The sequence below is a fragment of the Ursus maritimus genome, unplaced genomic scaffold (assembly GCF_017311325.1).
Source record: "Ursus maritimus isolate PB19 unplaced genomic scaffold, ASM1731132v1 scaffold_10, whole genome shotgun sequence".
Classification (NCBI taxonomy): Eukaryota; Metazoa; Chordata; class Mammalia; order Carnivora; family Ursidae; genus Ursus; species Ursus maritimus.
In genome coordinates this window covers 57001153-57021061 of record NW_024423344.1, presented here as the reverse complement: position 1 = coordinate 57021061, position 19909 = coordinate 57001153, and the positions used below count along the sequence as shown (strand labels likewise).

At 34.0% G+C, this 19909-nt stretch overlaps 1 protein-coding gene across 1 annotated transcript; it reads left to right on the top strand.

Moving 5' to 3' along the window:
- The first annotated feature begins 732 nt into the window (after positions 1 to 732).
- SLITRK6 (SLIT and NTRK like family member 6) lies at positions 733 to 7275 on the top strand. Its single transcript, XM_008685018.2, has 2 exons — positions 733 to 1127; positions 3530 to 7275. The coding sequence occupies exon 2, from the start codon at positions 3554 to 3556 to the stop codon at positions 6074 to 6076; it is 2523 nt and encodes an 840-aa protein (XP_008683240.1). The 5' UTR covers positions 733 to 1127; positions 3530 to 3553; the 3' UTR covers positions 6077 to 7275.
- The last annotated feature ends 12634 nt before the right edge of the window (positions 7276 to 19909 follow it).

The following is a 19909-nucleotide window of genomic DNA, read 5'->3' as shown; positions in this document are numbered from 1 at the left end:
TTAAAGTAATCATATTGCCATTCCAAATAAATATTATCTTCCCTGCAAAAGAACCTCATTCCTGGTCTCATTACTGAACATTAGCTGTAGGGAAAGAAATAATGAAGTATACGACTTCAGAGTCTGCACGTGAGGCTTTAAAAGAAATTTAAGTGGTGCATACGAAAAGGCAAATGTTGCAAGAAAGTAGTACACGTTAACATTTTAAAAAATTAGTGCACCATTTCAACCACAAATACCTGTAATTTCAACCATAAATACCCGTAAAACACAAAGCGAAACAAAACCTGAAGCAACTACTCTACAGGCAGCACGCCTGCAGTTTTGCTGCACATATGTGTGCAAACGGAACAGTCCTGTGCCGGCTGAGCATTTAACATAATGCATTATTTAGCTTGCTATCCAACATAAAAAAATTATACAACATTTAAAACGGTGCATAATTATTTCCATCAAAATTTAGTTGCACTCTCTTTGGTATTAAAAGGGAGTGGAAAGGCCATTTGCAGAAAGAGGAGGAGTTGAGCGGTCCCAAGGTGGAGCTGTCTCTTGTGTTAAACGACACTGGCTGAGTAAAGCGCTCTGCTGGGGAAGGGCTTAAAGGCTGAGTCAAAAGCCAAGAAGTCTCTTTATTTACGCCTACCTCCCAGCCCTTGGCAATCTGACTAATAACAAACTGAGCTAACAAGAAAGACTAGAAAGGGAGGAAAGAGAACACTGCTGCAGCTTGGCTCTACAACCTAAGAAAGCAAGAGTGATCAATCCCAGCTCTGTGAAACATCTTGTTTATTTACTGCATTCGGCAGCTTGCAAATGGTTAACTATATGCAAAAAAGTCAGCATAGCTGTGAAGTATGCCGTGAATTTTAATTGGGGAGAAAAGGCAACTGCTTCAGGATGATCTAGTATGCACTCTGCCTGAAATATTTTCAATGAACTGCTCAGCATTTAGTCTTTGAGCAGAGCTTTTTAACTTTAGGAAGCAATGGGACCTGCCAAAAAGTGATATTTGAGAAGAAAGTACGTGGTGGTTGGTGTTTTCTTTTTTAATAAAGAAACAATTTACTTTGAACATCTCTTCCAGCTGTGCATTACAGATAACGTCAGGAAGAGTCTCTGCTTTACAGGTAAGATGAATGTTTCCAGGCTTTTCTAATACCTATCTTTGCATTATCTTGAAGTGATTGAATTTGTATGTTTGCCCTTTAAAAAAAATAACTTTGCATTAAAAGCTATCCGGTTTCATTTTTACTCATTGGCACAACTAATGCTGTAGCAGATGCCTGTTTTCTCTGAGCAGCAGACAGTCCAACAGCTGGCTGTACAGAAGAACCAACAAAATAAGATGCCCCTATTTCTTGCAGAGCATGCAGTTTGTTATTGGGAACTAACTACGTGTGCTTTCTCAAGGAAAGATCACTTCCAAGCACCAGTGTTGAATTTAAAATATAAGCAGAATAGTAAAATATTCTTGGTATTTTATAAGCTACTTTTAGTGTTTCCTGGCTTGAAAATATATATTTTCTGAAACTACGTAAATGGAGATTTTTTTTGACCTCTTTCACATTGGATCAGATGTTATCAATACAGAACCAGTCTTCAGATTTGTGTGCATCTCTGAAAAGATTCAAAACTGTTCCCTAGGACATTGTGAAGAACATAAAATGGATAAAAGATTAAAACAATAGCTAGAGATTGTCATCCGGAAGTTATTTCCTTTTTTCTCAAGATGCTGTGTCTGGTGAAATGAATCATATTCTTTCCTAGTAATCTATGAAGAAGTACTTTTAGTGTTTGTGGAAGTTAATCCACAAGTTGAGGACTCCAACTACAAGCTGTTGGATTCTAAACATAGACTCAGAGCTGTTTAAAAATCAATCTCCCTATGGAAAAATTCAGTCTGCTAACTTTTCCTTTATCTAGAAAGGCACTATACTGTTTTATTTCTTCAGCTGTCTTTTACCATTCAGAAACTTCATAATATACATGTTTTCAGTAAAACAATGTATTTTCATGGGATGAATTTTTTCTTCGGGATTGTTGATTGGGTTTTGGGGATGTTCTGTCTGATCTGTTACATCTATCTGATAGTGAATTTTAGGTAGATTCAAAGTTATTGTTCACATTCCATTAAAAAATAAATAAAAGCAGATACAATATATTTGGAAAAGTTGAAGAGTTTTGAGATATGGTGTTTACCTTTCAATTTAATTTATATAAATTTAAGGTACATTAAAGAAAAGAAATGCAATTAAATAAGAGTTATATGTATTTATCTTGTCACTGCTGTCATCTCAGAGTTAGAATCTTTCTAAAGGATTGCTATTTTAGACACGTCTTAAAATTTTAAGGAGTTGGAATATGTGGTGTTGTTATCCTGAACTGTCATTTTTTATTTATCAAATTAGAGGTACCCTCAAATGTTTTAGTATAGTGCAGTTTGTTTGAGAGTTCACTGTGACTTAAAGCGTTATAATAAAGGAGATCTACTGCTTAATTATGTGATGACATTCAGTGCCCTAAAGCCAGTTTCAAGACCTCATTAGAAAGTCATTTGCCAGAAGTTTATGTGAGGCATTGTTTTTCTTTTTATAATAGCTAGACATGTGTTTTAAAGCTCAATTTTTCTTCTTTAGGTTTATGATATTAACCTTATTCAGAATTTAAAAGCAGCAGGAAATATCCTACCTTTAGAAATTCAGTGGAGTGTGACAGGTGAAATTTTAACAGGCACTCTTAACCATAGATCTCTAATACTATCAAGCTTATACCTACCGCCCTAGACAGCATAGTTAAAACAATTTTTTTTTTTATAGTGATCTACTTTCTTACATGGTCAGAGACTTATTTTCCTCCGGGTTTTTAAATAGATAATAAAATTAATAAGTATCTTGAGCCAAAATCAAAGCAGGTTAAAACATCGACACAATTATTGGATGGTATATTGTGACATCCAGTTCAAAAACATAAATAAATAAAGGAAATGCATTATGTATGCATGCCTGTATACATAGATGCATACATACATTTTTTTCTAACTTTTTCTAATATTTTTGTGTTCTCTATTGTTTTGTCTGCTTCTGGCTAATATCACATATTTGTCTTATACTGTAATCCTTTAGGATTAGTGTCAACTTTGTGGTTAAAAAAAAAGTCAGGGTCTTTGCAAACATACAACTTTGCATCATATCAAGGTATCCATGGTCCAATTAAGCAGCACCTCTCTCATCTATTAAAATGCAGTTTATTTGGAAAATGTGAATACCACCGTTGATAAAATATTTTAAATTCTCCTTGACCTAAATTTTACATTTTTATCACAGTGCAAGTTAAAAGTGAACCAAAACGTGCTTGTCATGGTATTAGAAAAAGATAAGAGAAAATGTAAGTGTAGCAAGGTATTCATATTTTCTGAGTAATTAATATTTTTTCCTTTTTAGAGGAAACCCTATTATTTTGTAATCACCAGGCTCATCTCCTCCCTGCCTCTGCCCACTAAAGCACATTGCTGTTGCATTTTGTTTTACAGAATCAAATTTCATCACATGACAACATGAAGCTGTGGATTCATCTCTTATATTCATCTCTCCTTGCCTGTGTATCTTCACAGTCCGAATCTCCAATGTCCTCAGCCAGAGGTTCTTGTGATTCTCTTTGCAACTGTGAGGAAAAAGACGGTGCAATGCTAATAAATTGTGAAGAAAAAGGTATCAAGAAGTTATCCCAAATAAGTGTGCCACCATCACGACCTTTCCACCTAAGTTTATTAAATAATGGCTTGACAATGCTTCACACAAATGACTTTTCTGGGCTTACCAATGCTATCTCAATACATCTTGGATTTAACAATATTGCAGATATTGAGACTGGTGCATTTAATGGCCTTGGCCTTCTTAAGCAACTTCATATCAATCACAATTCTTTAGAAATTCTGAAAGAGGATACCTTCCATGGACTGGAAAACCTGGAATTCCTACAAGCAGATAACAATTTCATTACAGTGATTGAACCAAGTGCCTTTAGCAAGCTCAACAGACTTAAAGTGTTAATTTTAAATGACAACGCTATTGAGAGTCTCCCTCCAAACATATTTCGGTTCGTTCCTCTAACCCATCTAGATCTTCGTGGAAATCAGTTGCAAACATTGCCTTATGTTGGTTTTTTAGAACACATTGGCCGAATATTGGATCTCCAGTTGGAGGACAATAAGTGGGCCTGTAATTGTGACTTATTAGAGCTAAAAATTTGGTTGGAAAACATGCCTCCGCAGTCTGTAATTGGTGATGTCGTATGTAACAGCCCTCCATTTTTCAAAGGAAGCATACTAAGCAGACTAAAAAAGGAATCAATATGCCCCACTCCGCCAGTGTATGAAGAACACGAGGATCTATCAGGATCATTACATCTGGCAGTAACGTCTTCAATAAGTGATAGTCGCATGTCAACCAAGACAACATCCCTTTTGAAACCAGCCACCAAAGCACCAGTTTTGATACCCTATATTACAAAGCCATTCACTCAACTTCCAGGACCCTACTGTCCTATTCCCTGTAACTGCAAAGTACTATCCCCATCAGGACTTCTAGTACATTGTCAAGAGCGCAATATTGAAAGCTTATCAGATCTAAAACCTCCTCCACAAAATCCTAGAAAGCTTGTTCTAGCAGGAAATATTATCCATACATTAGTGAAGTCTGACCTAGTGGAATACTTCACTTTGGAAATGCTTCACTTGGGAAACAATCGTATTGAGGTTCTTGAGGAAGGATCATTTACGAATCTAACAAGATTGCAAAAGCTCTATCTAAACGGTAACCATCTGACCAAATTAAGTAGAGGCATGTTCCTTGGTCTCCACAATCTTGAGTACTTGTATCTTGAATACAATGCAGTTAAGGAAATATTACCAGGAACCTTTAACCCAATGCCTAAACTTAAAGTCCTCTATTTAAACAATAACCTCCTACAAGTTTTACCACCACATATTTTTTCAGGGGTTTCCCTAACGAGGATAAACCTTAAAACAAACCAGTTTACCCATCTCCCTGTAAGTAATATCTTGGATGACCTTGATTTATTGACTCAGATCGACCTTGAGGACAATCCCTGGGATTGCTCCTGTGACCTGGTTGGATTGCAACAATGGCTACAAAAATTGAGTAAAAACACGGTAACAGATGACATCCTCTGCACTTCTCCAGAGCATCTGGACAAAAAGGAACTGAAAGCACTAACTAGTGAACTCCTTTGCCCAGGTTTAGTCAATAACCCATCCCTGCCAACTCAAACTAGTTACATAATTGTCAGTACTCCTACAACCACAACCACAGCTGATACCATTTTAAGATCTCTTACTGATGCTGTACCACTATCTGTCCTAATATTAGGGCTGCTGATTGTGTTCATAACCATTGTGTTCTGTGCTGCAGGGATAGTGGTTCTTGTTCTCCACCGCAGGAGAAGATACAAAAAGAAACAAGCAGATGAGCAGATGAGAGACAACAGTCCGGTCCATCTTCAATACAGTATGTATGGCCATAAAACAACTCACCACACTACTGAAAGACCCACAGCATCACTCTATGAGCAGCACATGGTGAGTCCCATGGTTCATGTCTATAGAAGTCCATCCTTTGGCCCAAAGCATTCGGAAGAGGAAGAAGAAAGAAATGAGAAAGACGGAAGTGAGGTGAAACATCTCCAAAGAAGTCTTTTGGAGCGGGAAAATCATTCACCACTCACAGGGTCAAATGTGAAATACAAAACCACAGATCAATCAACTGAATTTTTATCCTTTCAGGATGCCAGTTCATTATACAGGAACATTTTAGAGAAAGAAAGAGAACTTCAGCAGCTGGGAATCACAGAATACCTAAGGAAGAACATTGCTCAACTCCAGCCTGACATGGAGGTTCATTATCCTGGAGCTCACGAAGAGTTAAAGTTAATGGAGACTTTGATGTACTCAAGGCCAAGGAAGGTATTAGTGGAACAGACTAAAAATGAGTATTTTGAGCTTAAAGCTAACTTACATGCTGAACCTGACTACTTAGAAGTCCTGGAGCAACAAACATAGATGGAGAGATTGAGGGCTTTTGCAGAAATGCTGTGATTCTGTCTTAAGTCCAATCCTTGTAAATAAGTGCCTTACATGAGTGTGTCATCAGTCAGAACTAAAGCACAGCAGTAATCCTATGGGAAAAAAAGAAGAAAAAGAAACTCAGGGATCATTGGGAGAAGCCATTGCATTGTCTTCAGGCAATTTTGCCTGCCCCTAATAAAATAAATCCTTGCATGTAAATCATCCAAGGATTACAGTAGTATTTCTCCAAATACTTAAAAGTGTTTCAGAAAAGTCCTGTTGCACATCTAAAAGGGTTGAATATTTAAGCAACCCTTGTTTTCTTGAATTACTTTACCAGTGGATGAAATAGAATTGGGTTTTGTCACTTAAAAGTTATACCTGTATATGTAGTTATAATATGTAAGGAATATATTGTTTATATAATCAGTATATACCACAAAAATGTACATTGTCAGATACACCTAATTTTCTTGCAATAAAGGCAAAAGGAACTGGAACTTTAAAATTATGACTGGTAATAGTAAAGAAAAAAAAAATAGAAGGTTGAATTATATAGTCTATGAGTGGCCCAAAACTTTGAACATTTGAGGGTTAGAAAAATGTCACTGCTATGCTTTCTGAATTTAAAATAAGAGTCACTAATAGTTCAGGTGGATGAATAAGCAAACTTTTTTTGGTTTTTCTCCACATTTTGTGTGGACAATCTTTTTGTCAATGCTGCTGTGAACTAAGGTATGTCATTTGTGCTCAAAGTTTGATTCTTGTTCTTGGGATATTTTTAAAATGCTACTGATATTCAACTGTAAATATGATTAGTGCATAAATTAAGTCTGGTTTCTTTCATAGCATTAATCCTTTGTAAATTTGAATGACCATGATAGAAATATGTTTCTTGTGGCAAGTAATAATTCACAGGTATAAAACAAATAGGAAAAATTGTGTTTTTAAAAATTCTTATTAATGTAAACTGATAGTTGCCATAAATTAGTAGCAAAAGGCACGTCTAAGGGTAAGTGGTTTAAGTTGCCTCAAGAGTGGGACAATGTAGCTTTATTTTACAAGAAAGTATAGCTAGATTTCTATGAACTATTTATTCTGTACAGTTTTGTATATTTTTGGTTCACAAAGGTAATTATTCTTGGGTGCCTTTCAAGAAAATTAAAAGTACTGCTCACTACAATAAAAATAAAATGAAAACTCTCTTTTTAATGAACTTTCTTCAATTAGTCTGATCTGTAATTCAATCAAGTCAGGATTAACACATACACATGCGTGCACTCATGCACATGCATGAGAAGGAGATTTCTGTTTGTTGTCCACACAGAAGCCAAAGAAGCCATTTAGTGTCTGCGTATGACTGACATGGAGCCAAACCTAAGTCTGACCAGTAGTTCTCCCTTTCAGCAAATCCTTTTCCCACTCAATACAAATGAAAGTGATTTATTTTTCTTCTTTCTGATTATATAATCAATGATACAGCAGATTTTCACAAGGCAAAATGGAATTAATCAAGGTGATCTAGTTCTGTTTTCTGAACACCATGCATATCCATCCACAGGGTTGAAAGGAACGTATTTCAGATTAGAAAGACTTTCTTTAATTTAGTTAACACTATTATAGTGCTCCCTGAATGTTCTATTAAATGTTTTGGTTTTCAATACTCAACTGTCCGCAATGCTAGCAAATCGTACATTATTTCCTTGATCTTGAATAAGAAGCCTTTCCGTTGATAAAAACAGTAGGAGTCCGTGCTGCCTGGTATGAAGACTAATTATGTGTCTATTATGAAGTCATATCACTAAGTTTTCTTTTAAATAATTGCATATATTGATAGAAAACAATTAATAATTATGTATTAAAAGGCTGAAAACCTAAATTTCTCCATGAATGCCCAAGGCTGGAAAGAACAAAGATGAGAATTCTTTTTAAAGTTACATTTACCCAGGGGAAATCTGGGTGCACATGGGTTGCTATATATATTTATCCACTAAATTTATTCAGCACAATAATGGGTAATGAATACTCCAAAGCATGATTTTAAAAGTTACATTCTAAAGAGAAGAACAAAGCAAGAGCAGACTCCATGGTACTGCATTCCTAGTCACTAAGAAATATCTGCCAATATTTCCTGATTTCAATCAAGTGCACAGAGGTAGTAGAAAGACTAAAGAAATTCCAATGCCTGGAGGACACTTGGAATGAGTCCATGAATGCAGACAGAGACACGTCCTCAGGAACATTCTTCTCTTTTGGGTGGGGGATTTTTTTTTTTTATTCATTGTTTATTGCCTAAAGTGATAATATTCATTCCTCAACTTATCTCAGGATGGAAGAGAGTCGTTTATGAAATCATGTAAATATATCCTCCAAGTTAAATAAAACTGCAAAACTAAAATGCTATGGGAGTCTGGATATAACTTATAATGATGTAGAAATCATTATGGTTTCCAAAGGGTAGGGAATTTTAAAGGCTTAAATGTTTCATTCATGATGGGATCTTTCTTATGTGATTTGCTTCCCTTTTAGAAGTAGTTGAGAGTTGAAAAAGCTAGTGACGGTCTTTAATTCTTAAAGGGTCTTATGACCTGTGATAATCACTCAGAACTTTGATGATTTTACCTGCATTTTCTATTTCTTCTCACTTCCACTAACAACAAATTTTTATTACAGTCTCTGATTCTTTACTTAAGTGGCCAGTGTGGTTTCTTTCTTCAACTAATTGTTAGATTCAGAGTCCCAAGTCTGAATTCAGTACCCCCAGCCTTATTCCGATGTACCTAGGCATTCTAACAAATAAACAAAGAAACATAATTATCCTAGTTTTTTTCTTGACTTATATAGAAATTATATTTTGCTCATTGCATATCAGTACAAATTCTGATTCATATCTGAATCTTGAATTTTTGAGTATAGTGATACTAGTGTATAATCATACCAGATCAAGTCTTTTTATTTATTTATACATCTATTTATTTATTTGAGAGAGAGAGGGAGTGGGAGAGGCACAGGGAGAAGGAGAGAGAATCTGAAGCATACTCCATGCTAAGTCCAGAGCCTGATGTAGGGCTTGACCTCAGGACCCTGAGAGCACAACCTTGAGATCAATGACCTGAGCCAAACCCAAGAGCCAGATGCTCAACTGAATGCACCACTGAGATGCAGTCAAGAGTTTTAATTCTCTCTATCTGTTAGACGTAGATTGTATTAATCTTTATTTAACAAATCACTTGTCACTAAATTACCATGAAAAGGCTTACTGTAAATACATATTATTCTTCAGATAATCTTCCACTGGTCTCCATACTAGGATGGAAATTTTACAATACATATGAGAAAGGATTTTATCAATCCTGGTTCTCCTTCTTGAGTCAATCTCTGACATCATGAAGGAAGCCTGTCCTTCCTGCTCTAATAGTAAGTAAACTGAAGTACCAGCTAATTGGCCCTTAAGCTGCCTTGATGCTTTCACCCAATTAATTTAAAAAGCTTATGCTATTATCTGGGATTGAAAAAATGTGATATGAGTGTCCCTTGTCATTAGAATGCAACTTTTAAAAATATAAATAATAAAATGAGAGTCTTAATATACATGTAATTTATTTTATAATTTTTCTTTTTTAAGTTATTTTGTATGTTTGTTTTTCTATGATAACTAATGTATAATCAAAGTATTTCTAAAAGAAGATGGATGCTACTAGCTTGCAAAATTGTTTGACAAGCCACTCTGGAAAACAGTGTGGAGGTCCCTTAAAAAGTTAAAAATTGAGCTACCCCGTGACCCAGCCATTGCACTACTGGGTATTTACCCCAAAGATACAGACGTAGTGAAGAGAAGGGCCATATGCACCCCAATGTTCATAGCAGCATTGTCCACAATAGCTAAATCGTGGAAGGAGCTGAGATGCCCTTCAACAGATGACTGGATTAAGAAGATGTGGTCCAATTATACAATGGAATATTACTCAGCTATCAAAAAGAACAATTTCTCAACATTTGCTGCAACATGGATGACACTGGAAGGAGATAATGCTAAGTGAAATAAGTCAAGCAGAGAAAGACAATTATCATATGGTTTCTCTCATCTATGGAACATAAGAACTAGGAAGATCGGTAGGAGAAGAAAGGGATAAAGGAAGGGGGGGTAATCAGAAGGGGGGGATGAAGCATGAGAGACTATGGACTCTGAGAAACAAACTGAGGGCTTCAGAGGGGAGGGGGATGGGGGAATGGGATAGGCTGGTGATGGGTAGTAAGGAGGGAACATACTGCATGGTGCACTGGGTGTTATATGCAAGTAATGAATCATGGAACTTTACATCAAAAATCAGGGATGTACTGTATGGTGAATAACATAATATAATAAAAATATTATTATGAAAGAAACATTTTTAAAATATAAACACAAACATAAAAATATCTCAAAAAGCTCACCAAATTCCCCATATATATGACTTTCTACATAATTATCATTGAAGACTATTCTCTACATGAAAAGAGAATTATCCATGTGCATAAAATGCTATTTGGGAAGAGAGGTTTAGATCTCCCAGTAATTAAGAAATGTTTTTATGATGAATTTAAGGATTCCTCTCTATTCTATTCCCTGAACATTTTTATGATACAGGCATGAATGGCTGCAGTTTTCTTCTTGAGAAGATGGATATTATAAAAGCTTGTTCTTGATAGGAAAGGACACAATTACAAGTCTGTCTCAGGAGTAATGATCCTATATATCTGGGCACCCATATCAAGAGTGATCTCATGGAAAAGGGATGGATACATGATTAAAAATACAACATTCCTAAAAAAATACAATATTCCTTTTTGCATTTTTAATTCCATACATCCTGGAACAGATATTTGCCCAAACATTCCCTGCGGTTTATAACCATGACAATGTCTCAAATTAAAAGTTGAATACACCAGTTTATTCTTGAATTATAATGAGTTAATTATTAAAACTATATTATTTAACAAATTCCTGTATTGTATGGAAATACACACCAGTATCTATTTTACAGAACACAACTAGATTTGAAAAGATGAATTTATGTTTATTATACATACATTTATTCTTATGCATATATAACATAGAGAAGACAGCCAGTTGTAGAATTCTCTCCTAGCTGCTTTGAAAGCATAATCAAATAGACAAATACTCTTCTGTTAGTAGTCTTTCAGCAGATTAGTGAATGAAGAATAGAAACAATTCAAAACAACAAATTGCACATACACAACACACAAACATTCACGTATTTCCAATTAAAGTAATTTAAAATTATACACTTTTTAAGTAGAGTACTTTTGTCCCATAATTTTGAAACACAGAAAGCTGAAGACCTGAACTTCCACAAATAGTTATTGCCTCCTATATCTTAGATTTCATCAGCTAGAAGATTGGTTGTCTGTGAATAAGTAAGATATTTTGACTTGCTTATTTAGTATAAAATCTCTGGTCATGTAACTACCATATCATCATATTTGGTGTTTTAGATGGACTTGAACAGATGCTACACACAAAATAAATCATTTTTTTTGCCCAAATTAATGCACTTAATTCTAAATTCAGTGTTACCAGTGATGAAATCACCATCAGTGAATGGATGTTTTTCATCCCATTACTTGGTGGTATGAGCAATCCAAAGACACATAAGCCCCCATTACTATATTTTATGATTCATATTTGCCATTAGTTAATACTGCGATACATGGTAGAATAAGAAAGTTAACAATAGAGTTCAGAGAAGTCATGATTCTAGAAGAATAAGATCAGTTTAAATGGTACATATGATTTCATCAATTAAGATTTTCATAGGCACAGTTTCGGCCTATTCCTAGCATTCTGAAGTACTTTGCCTTAGAAAATACATATTTGAGGAAGACATTGTATTATGATACAACAAACACAATTCTAAGATATCAGCACATCATAAAATTCTAGAGTTTAATTTTTTAAAATTTTTACAAAATAAAGGAGTTAAAAGATTTGTCTTGCATTATATAACTAGAAAAAGTAACAAGATCGGATCGGAACCCTGTTTTGTTGTTGTTGTTATTTTATTGTGTTTTGTTTTATTATCAGGGCAATGGTCTTCACCAGACTGCCGGTCATAACCATGAATATTCATAGGCCATATGGAGACACAGAAAATGTATGTCTTTGCTTCTATATTTAGGTAGGATACTCTTTTTCTAAACATTTTATTGAAAGAAAAATCAGACATTTCAGTAACTTTAGACATTTATTACATAACTGTAGATTGTTCAAGATGATACATAAGCACATTCTAGATATAGCTAGAAAAATGCTAAATGATTTAGTATACTGAACAATATATATATGCATGGCAGACAAAACTCATTATGCAGTTTTTTTCAAATTCAGAATAATTACTCTTCATCAATAGTCTATATTAAAAAAAAACAATTTAGTAAGAATTTAATTTCTATTTCATAGAATCGGACATTGACAAAGACAATACACCTAGTTCTCATGATATATTGTGTTAATTAAAAACTTCATGTATAAACATGTAATTTAAATGCTGTTAAAATTATCTTACACATAGAGATTATGGCATCAGATATTTTTATTATTCCATTTTTAAGGCCTCTGCCTGAAATGACATCATCCCCTTGGCACTGCTTGTAAGTTAAAACAAAGATCATCATTTCACGAATGACTTGAATCCTACAGAGAAGCTTTATAAGGTGAGGATTTTTTTTTCTTTTTAAATAAACTTCACTATTAGGGAATTTTTAGGTTCACTGAAAGATTGATCAGAAAATACAGTTCCCACATACCTCTTGGCTCCACAGAAGCCCAGGCACCCCTGCTATCAACATTCCCAGCTAGTATAGTTATTGCAATTGATGAATCTACATTATTTCATAGTTATTACCCAAACTCCACAGTGTACATTAGAATTCACTGTGGATGCTGTACATTTTATGTTTTGACAGATGCATAATGATATGTATTCACCAGTATAATGATACGTATCCAACATTATAGTAACTTAGTGCATATTTTTACTCCCCTAGAAATCCTCTGTTTTGTCTAATTCTTCCCCCTCCCTCAACAACCACTGACCTTTTTACTGTCTCCATTCACAGTTTTGCCTTTTCCAGAAAGTCACAGAACTGAAATCATACAGTATGCAGCCTTTTCAGATTAGCTTCTTTCATTTAGTAAAATGCATATAAGTTTCCTCCATGTCTTTTCAGGGCTTGATACCTTATTTTTTTTTAGTGCTGAATTATATTCCATTGTCTGGATATACCACAGTTTATCCATTTGCCTACTGAAGGATATTATGGCAAGTTTTGGCAATTATGAATAAAGCTGCTATAACATATGGATGCTGGTTTTTTTGTGAATGTAAGTTTTCTACTCATTTGGGTAATTACCAAATAACACAGTTGTTGGATCATATAATAAGATTTGTTTAGTTTTGTAAGAAACTGCCAAATTGTTTTCCAAAGTGGCTATACCATCTTGCATTCTCATCAGTAATGACAGTTTCAGTTGTTCCACATCCTCCCCAGTATCTGGTGTTGTGAATGTCCAGATTTTGGCCATTCTAATAGTTGAGAAGTGGCGTCCCATTGTTGTTTTAATTTGCATTTCCCTGATGACATATAATGTAAAGCATGTTTTGATATATATTTTTTGTCATCTTTATATCTTCTTTGGTGGAGTGTCTGTTAAGCTCTTTGACCTATTTTTTTAATCAGGTTCTTCTCTTATTGTTGAGTTTTAAGAGTTTTCTGTATATTGTGGATAACAGACATTAATCAGATATGTTTTGTTGTTGTTGTTGTTGTTGTTGTGTTGCAAATATTTCTCCTGGTCTTTGGCTTGTCTTTTAATTCTCTTGACGCTATATTTTATGAACAGAAGTTTTTAATTTTAACGAAATCTAGCTTATCATTTTTTTATCAGATCATGGTTTTGATGGTATCTATAAAGTCATCACCATATTTCAGGTCCCCTGATTTTGTCTTGTTAACTTCTAGCAGTTTTATAGTTTTGAGTTTTATATTGAGGCCTATCATACATTTTGAGTTAATTTTTATGGTGTAATGTCTGAATCTAGATTTTTTTTTTTTGGCATGTGATGTCCATTTGTTGAAAAGATAATATGATGGATTTTAAAATCACATGCAATTTAAAAAGTTTATTTACAATGTAATTCATGTTAGTCTTTTATTTAACATTTGAGAACCATTAATACTATGCATTATTGCATGTCTGAGAGAGCGTAACATTTAAGAGAGAAAAAATGTCAAGTTATAAAGATTACTATCATTGGGTCTGCATTACCTGAAGCTATAGGAGTGTAGAATGTGGACATAAAACTAAGCTTAACTGGACTTTTCTTAACAGTGGTCCTTTAGGAGATCTGCATTATAACCACAAGTATATATAAATGATAAAGTTATCTAAAATTTAGTGTTTGCCTACCAGACACCTATACCCAGTTATATGTGCTTTATGTACACTCAGTTTAACCCTCATATGAACCCTGCAAGTAATGCTATTGTCCCCATTTTACCTATAGGTGAATGAGTCTCACAAAGTTAAATTGCCCAGAATGAAACCCATAGTAGTGCTCACGTTCAGATTTCCCTGACTTGGATCATTCCAGCTTCTACTGTCTTATCATGCCTCATTTCACAGTGATCTTAGAAAAACATTTCAAAATGTGAAACCATGTCATTTGAATGTTCATTGAATGTACATTGTTCACATCTGTAAACATCATACTCTTTCATCACATTTATTATATTGTTTTAATTTTGAATATGTTCGTTTAACTTCTACTCATGCCTTAAACTTATGAATATACATAGTAATCTTTGATATTTGAGAGATCTGAAGTCTCCACGTGTTTGTTTACACTTTATTTAATTTCAAAAAGAAGTATTGAGAAACACGTGTATTTCAGACACTGGTAAGTCACTTCAATAAAGATTCTTCAACATTCAAATTTTCAACATTAGGTTTATGAAATCTATAAGAACACAGGACTAAATTTTCCTAATTTTAAAAATTTGATTAATGTAGGTAATTAAGAATAAACAAAAAAGTTTGCTTTATAATGAAAAGCTTGGTTTTCATTTATAAAATCTATTTCCTAATTCCTTTGGATTTTTAACTCAACTGCCTGTTTCTTTTTTGTGCAAAAACACATTCATAAGCCTACTCTAGTTAATGCTGATACACCTTCATTAAGAAGGAGGTCATGTTTTCTCAACCTGCCCCATATTATGCTGTCACAGTTTTATTCTGTCTCCCATGCTGTGGATTGGCAGCCAAAGGCATGCAAGTCTTGCATAACATACTTGCTGGTTATAAGAGTATGCAGGCCAAGCTCCACCTCCATAGCCCTCCCACACACACTGTGAAAGTAGATTCTCTGCCACTTTTAAAAGTCTATGTCTTTCATTCATCATCTGCCTTGGAAAACATAGGAATATTAAAACCTATCTAATCTCCCATGGCAGTTTCAAAATCCTCACAAAACAATTCCTAAGTGGTATTAAAAACAAAAATGGAATACAGTTTCCAGAGATCAATTTGTAAAAGGTTATAACTAGAGGATGAAAAGAAGGAGGTTGAGAGATTGGATAAAGATGGTCATTTCATTCCTGCCTCCTTGGTCCTCCTTGGTATTCTTGGTCCTTCTCCATGCCTGACGCGTCTTTTCCCTTGCCCATCATGTGATCATTAACTTCCTATAGCCAAATACTTGTGAGAGCTCCACAAGGAATCATGCTCCGCCATCCCTTGGGCCATGCATTTTACTCTTTTATTTTTCTCCCTAAGTATAATGACCTCTCTCTTTGAACTAAATCATACCAAACCAAAACAAGTTCTCTCAGTTATAGCCATACCAAGATGTGCGCAGTTTAGGAGGCTTATTCCTGAAAATCATATGAAGCTTTGGAATTTCAGATACAATAATAAAGTAGCCATTTCAAGAGTATAAAGAAGACACTTTGGAAAGAGTAAGCCATAGGCTTTTTATAGTCATATCATAAATTCAATCCCCAAATCTTACTTGACACAATTATTTAAAGGATAAGTTTGTTCAGGATAATTCAATTAAGAAATATGTGCTTTGTATGGCCACAATGATACTAAAGAACCATGGCTTATCTAGTTTTGAAAACTTTCTGAAACCCACTCTTGTATTTTAGTGTTCATCCAATTTTTAACTAAGGTGCTATTTGTTGCTCACATCAATAATGAAAAAGTTCTGTTCTATAAGATGTGCCTGGATCACATAATTCAGTTAATTCAATTCAATATTCCTAAACTGGTAAATAATTACAAAATGATATATCTAGCAATTTGAGTGGATGGGTACTCCAAGAACAGCAAGTCTAGTGTCTATTCAAGTCAATAATTTCTCTCTACCAAACTATGATGATGTGATACTAGAACATCTGCTTCAGGGTCAGAAAGACACGAGTTCCAATTTGATCTCCATGATCTATTATGTGACCTTGAGCCACTTATTTAACTTATGTGAGTCAAAGTTTTTACATAAAGGGAATAATAATTTGCCTTTTAGAGTTGATTTTATGGTTATTAACCTATATAAAATGAATCCTCTGCTTGCATATTTTCAGGAAAGTTTAGAGACTTGTACAGTAGCAATGGAAAAGAGACTGGGATAAATTTAGGAAAAGCAGTTAATGTCTCTGAAATTCATATCTCTTATTTTTAAAATGAAAAAGAATAATAGTGTTCTAATAATTTTAAGATTTTTTGAAGACTCATTGAGGCACTCTATGTGAAGGGACTTTGAAATAATTCAGTAACATGTAAATATTCATTTTTTAACTCCCATTGAGGATTTACTAGCTCTAATTGTTGGGAAGTCCTATGTATTTTCAACTCCAATATTCCTCCCCAACACATCTAACTCTTTATTTTCCATTTAAAGAAGATCATTTTTTTCTTTTCTTATTTGTTCCTATAGTACCCTTAACAGGATCATTTACATAATACCCTTACAGTAAAAGTGACAGGTGGGTTTATGTGTGTGTGTGTGTGCATGTGCGTGTGTGTATTTTTACCATATACATAGGTTGGCTTCAGTACTGAAAATACATTTCTTATGAAGCATATACTTGTTTATTTACTTATTTTTACATATTCATATGGAATTAAGTAAAAAACAAATACACGAAGTTGGGAAGTTGAAAGCAAAATATATACAAAATGTAATTCTTATCCTTTTTCTTTTCAAAAGGATAAAGCAACATAATTTCTTAACTTATCATCTTACTTAAATTAGTGTGTATGCTCTTCTAAATAACCAGTTCTTTTAAATAAATTTTTTTATCTTTTTGTTTCAGCTGGATTCAAATGATAAATACATTTCTTTGTGATGCATCTCTTTTGTATATATGCAGATGGAAACCAGACAAAACACTCGCAATTTGGAAGGAATCTGAGAAATATATGACAGTAAAATTAGACTAATATGAGAAAAAAAAAGTCACTCTTCAGGAATGCCACACTTAGTGAATTAGGAAGGTGTTTATAGTAGAAAGAGGCTAAAGCGCTGTGCGCCATTGATGCAATTAAAAAAGAAAAAGAAAGAAGAAAACCCTGGAAATAACTGACTTTTAAGAAGAGAATATGATTTTCTTGCTAGTTCTCATATTGTGTTACATAATCATGGAATACAGAATCCAACAAAATAGGGAAAGTAAAATCTTAGTCTCGGCACTTCTCAGAATGGCATTAAAAAATGAAGCTTCTAGCGATAAAGTGCATGCATATATGTGTTAATGCATAAAAACATGTAAAATAATCTCAGAATAAAGTTTCAAAATTATATTTATGCAGCTCACAGTTTCCAAACCGCATTACTACTGATGCCTAAAGGATTCAAGATGAGGTAATGTCCACATTCATATCTTATAACATATCCGGATGTGATTAGACTTCAGTTTTACTACAGGATCATAGTTCACCAAACAATTTCCAATTGCTTTTGTTAAAGTTAATGCTGCCTTTTCTGTATTCCTACTACTTTCCTCTGCAGAGTTCCAGATTAAAGGGGCACACTATATTTGAGTTTCTTTAGCTGATTTTTTCTTCTACAATACTTTTTTTTTTTTTTAACCCTGGAGGAATAGAAGTCTACAGGAAACCAATTACAAATGACCTTGACCTTTTCACTTGAAAATTAACTTCTCTGATAATCAGTCTTTTTGCTTTGAAATTTAGTAAAATAATAATGCAATGACACATAATTGTGTAATTAGTAGTAAGTTCAAAGGAAACATGAATTGATCTAGGGCTAGCTAGCATTTCATCTCAGGGTAGTTAATCCTCTCAAAAGAATTTTTTGTTATCTTCTCTCTAGTTCATGAGTCACACGTACAGCAATAAAACATCAAATAGAATAAAAATAAAAGCATTTAATTGGTGGAGCTCTCAAAATTTTTTGAAGACAACCTTTTGTGATTTAAGTATAAGAAGTGTGAAGTTATTAACTGATATATGAAGATATGCGAGGATCTTATTTGTAGATCTCACTCAAAGAACAAGTATTGGTTAGAAAGATTAAATGAACATAGATCAGTGTCTTGGCTGGGAAGAATGATATGTATGTAATTTACAGAAGTTGCAGGTTTTTAAGGATAATTCATTTTGTAGTCATTATGATGATGCTAATTAGATATAGGAAATTTAAAAATCCAAGATAAAAAGTAAAGAAATGAGTATATTGCTTAAATTACACAGAAATTCTCAGGAAACATGAAGATGAGTGTCAGGATTTCCTCCACTCAATTCCATGGAATTTTAGAAACTTTTCTATTATCTTTTCAAAAATCATTTATAGCTGGAATTTAAATCCCTGAATGTTTAAATAGTGTATTATAAGGAGTCTCACAAATTGATTTTAAGTGATCTGCAGTATAAAGGAACTTCCAATCGTTCATTATTTTGACAAGAAATAACATTGTTGGATCAAGTGAATCTATTCCCTTGAACTTAATTTTAGTTCATAGCATCAATTTTATAAACAAAGACACAATCTTAGCTGCTAATTAAAGTGCCATTGACTGTTTTATGTTTGATCTTCTCATTCAGAGTTAAATGTGCTATAAATATAAAAAAATAAAATAAAAACTTCTGGAAAGAAAAAAAGTATAAACATGCAGACAAAGAGCCTGTGAAGATTTTAAAATGAACCTTTTTTTTAAATAAAGAGTTTTGTCAAGATATAGGGATAGTTTAAGAAGACAATATCTGGAAATACTGAGTGGTAAATGGAAAGTGTATCCACGGAATATCCAACACCCAGTAACCAAAGAGAGACAATGTTTGTAAAAGGGAAGAAATACGTTGTACCTCTATAAAATTAAAAAAAAATAATTTACACTCTTTTAATAACGTTGAAAACGTCACAAATCCCATAAAGTAACAAAAGACATTCTAATCTAACATTAAAGAAAGGTTAGGGGGGCCTAGGTGGCTCAGTTGGTTAAGTGACAGTCTCCTGATTTTGGCTCAGGTCATGATCTCAGGGTCATGAGATTGAGCCCCTTGTCAGGCTCTATCCTGGGTGTGGAGCCTGCTTAAGATTCTCTCTCTCCCTCTCCCTCTGTCCTACCCCCCCAAAAAAAAAGTTTAAGCATTATAATGACTTTTTTAAAAAGACTTTATTTACTTATTGAGAGAGAGAGAGAGAGTGCATGAGCAGTGGGGCAGAGGAGAGGGAGAGAGAATTCCAAACAGATCCCATGCTGAGCACAGAGCCCACGCGGGGCTCAATTTCATGTCCCAGAGAT

Bases quoted from the DNA above. Each gene is read 5' to 3' on its own strand.
- SLITRK6 (XM_008685018.2), top strand. From the start codon at position 3,554: ATGAAGCTGTGGATTCATCTCTTATATTCATCTCTCCTTGCCTGTGTA.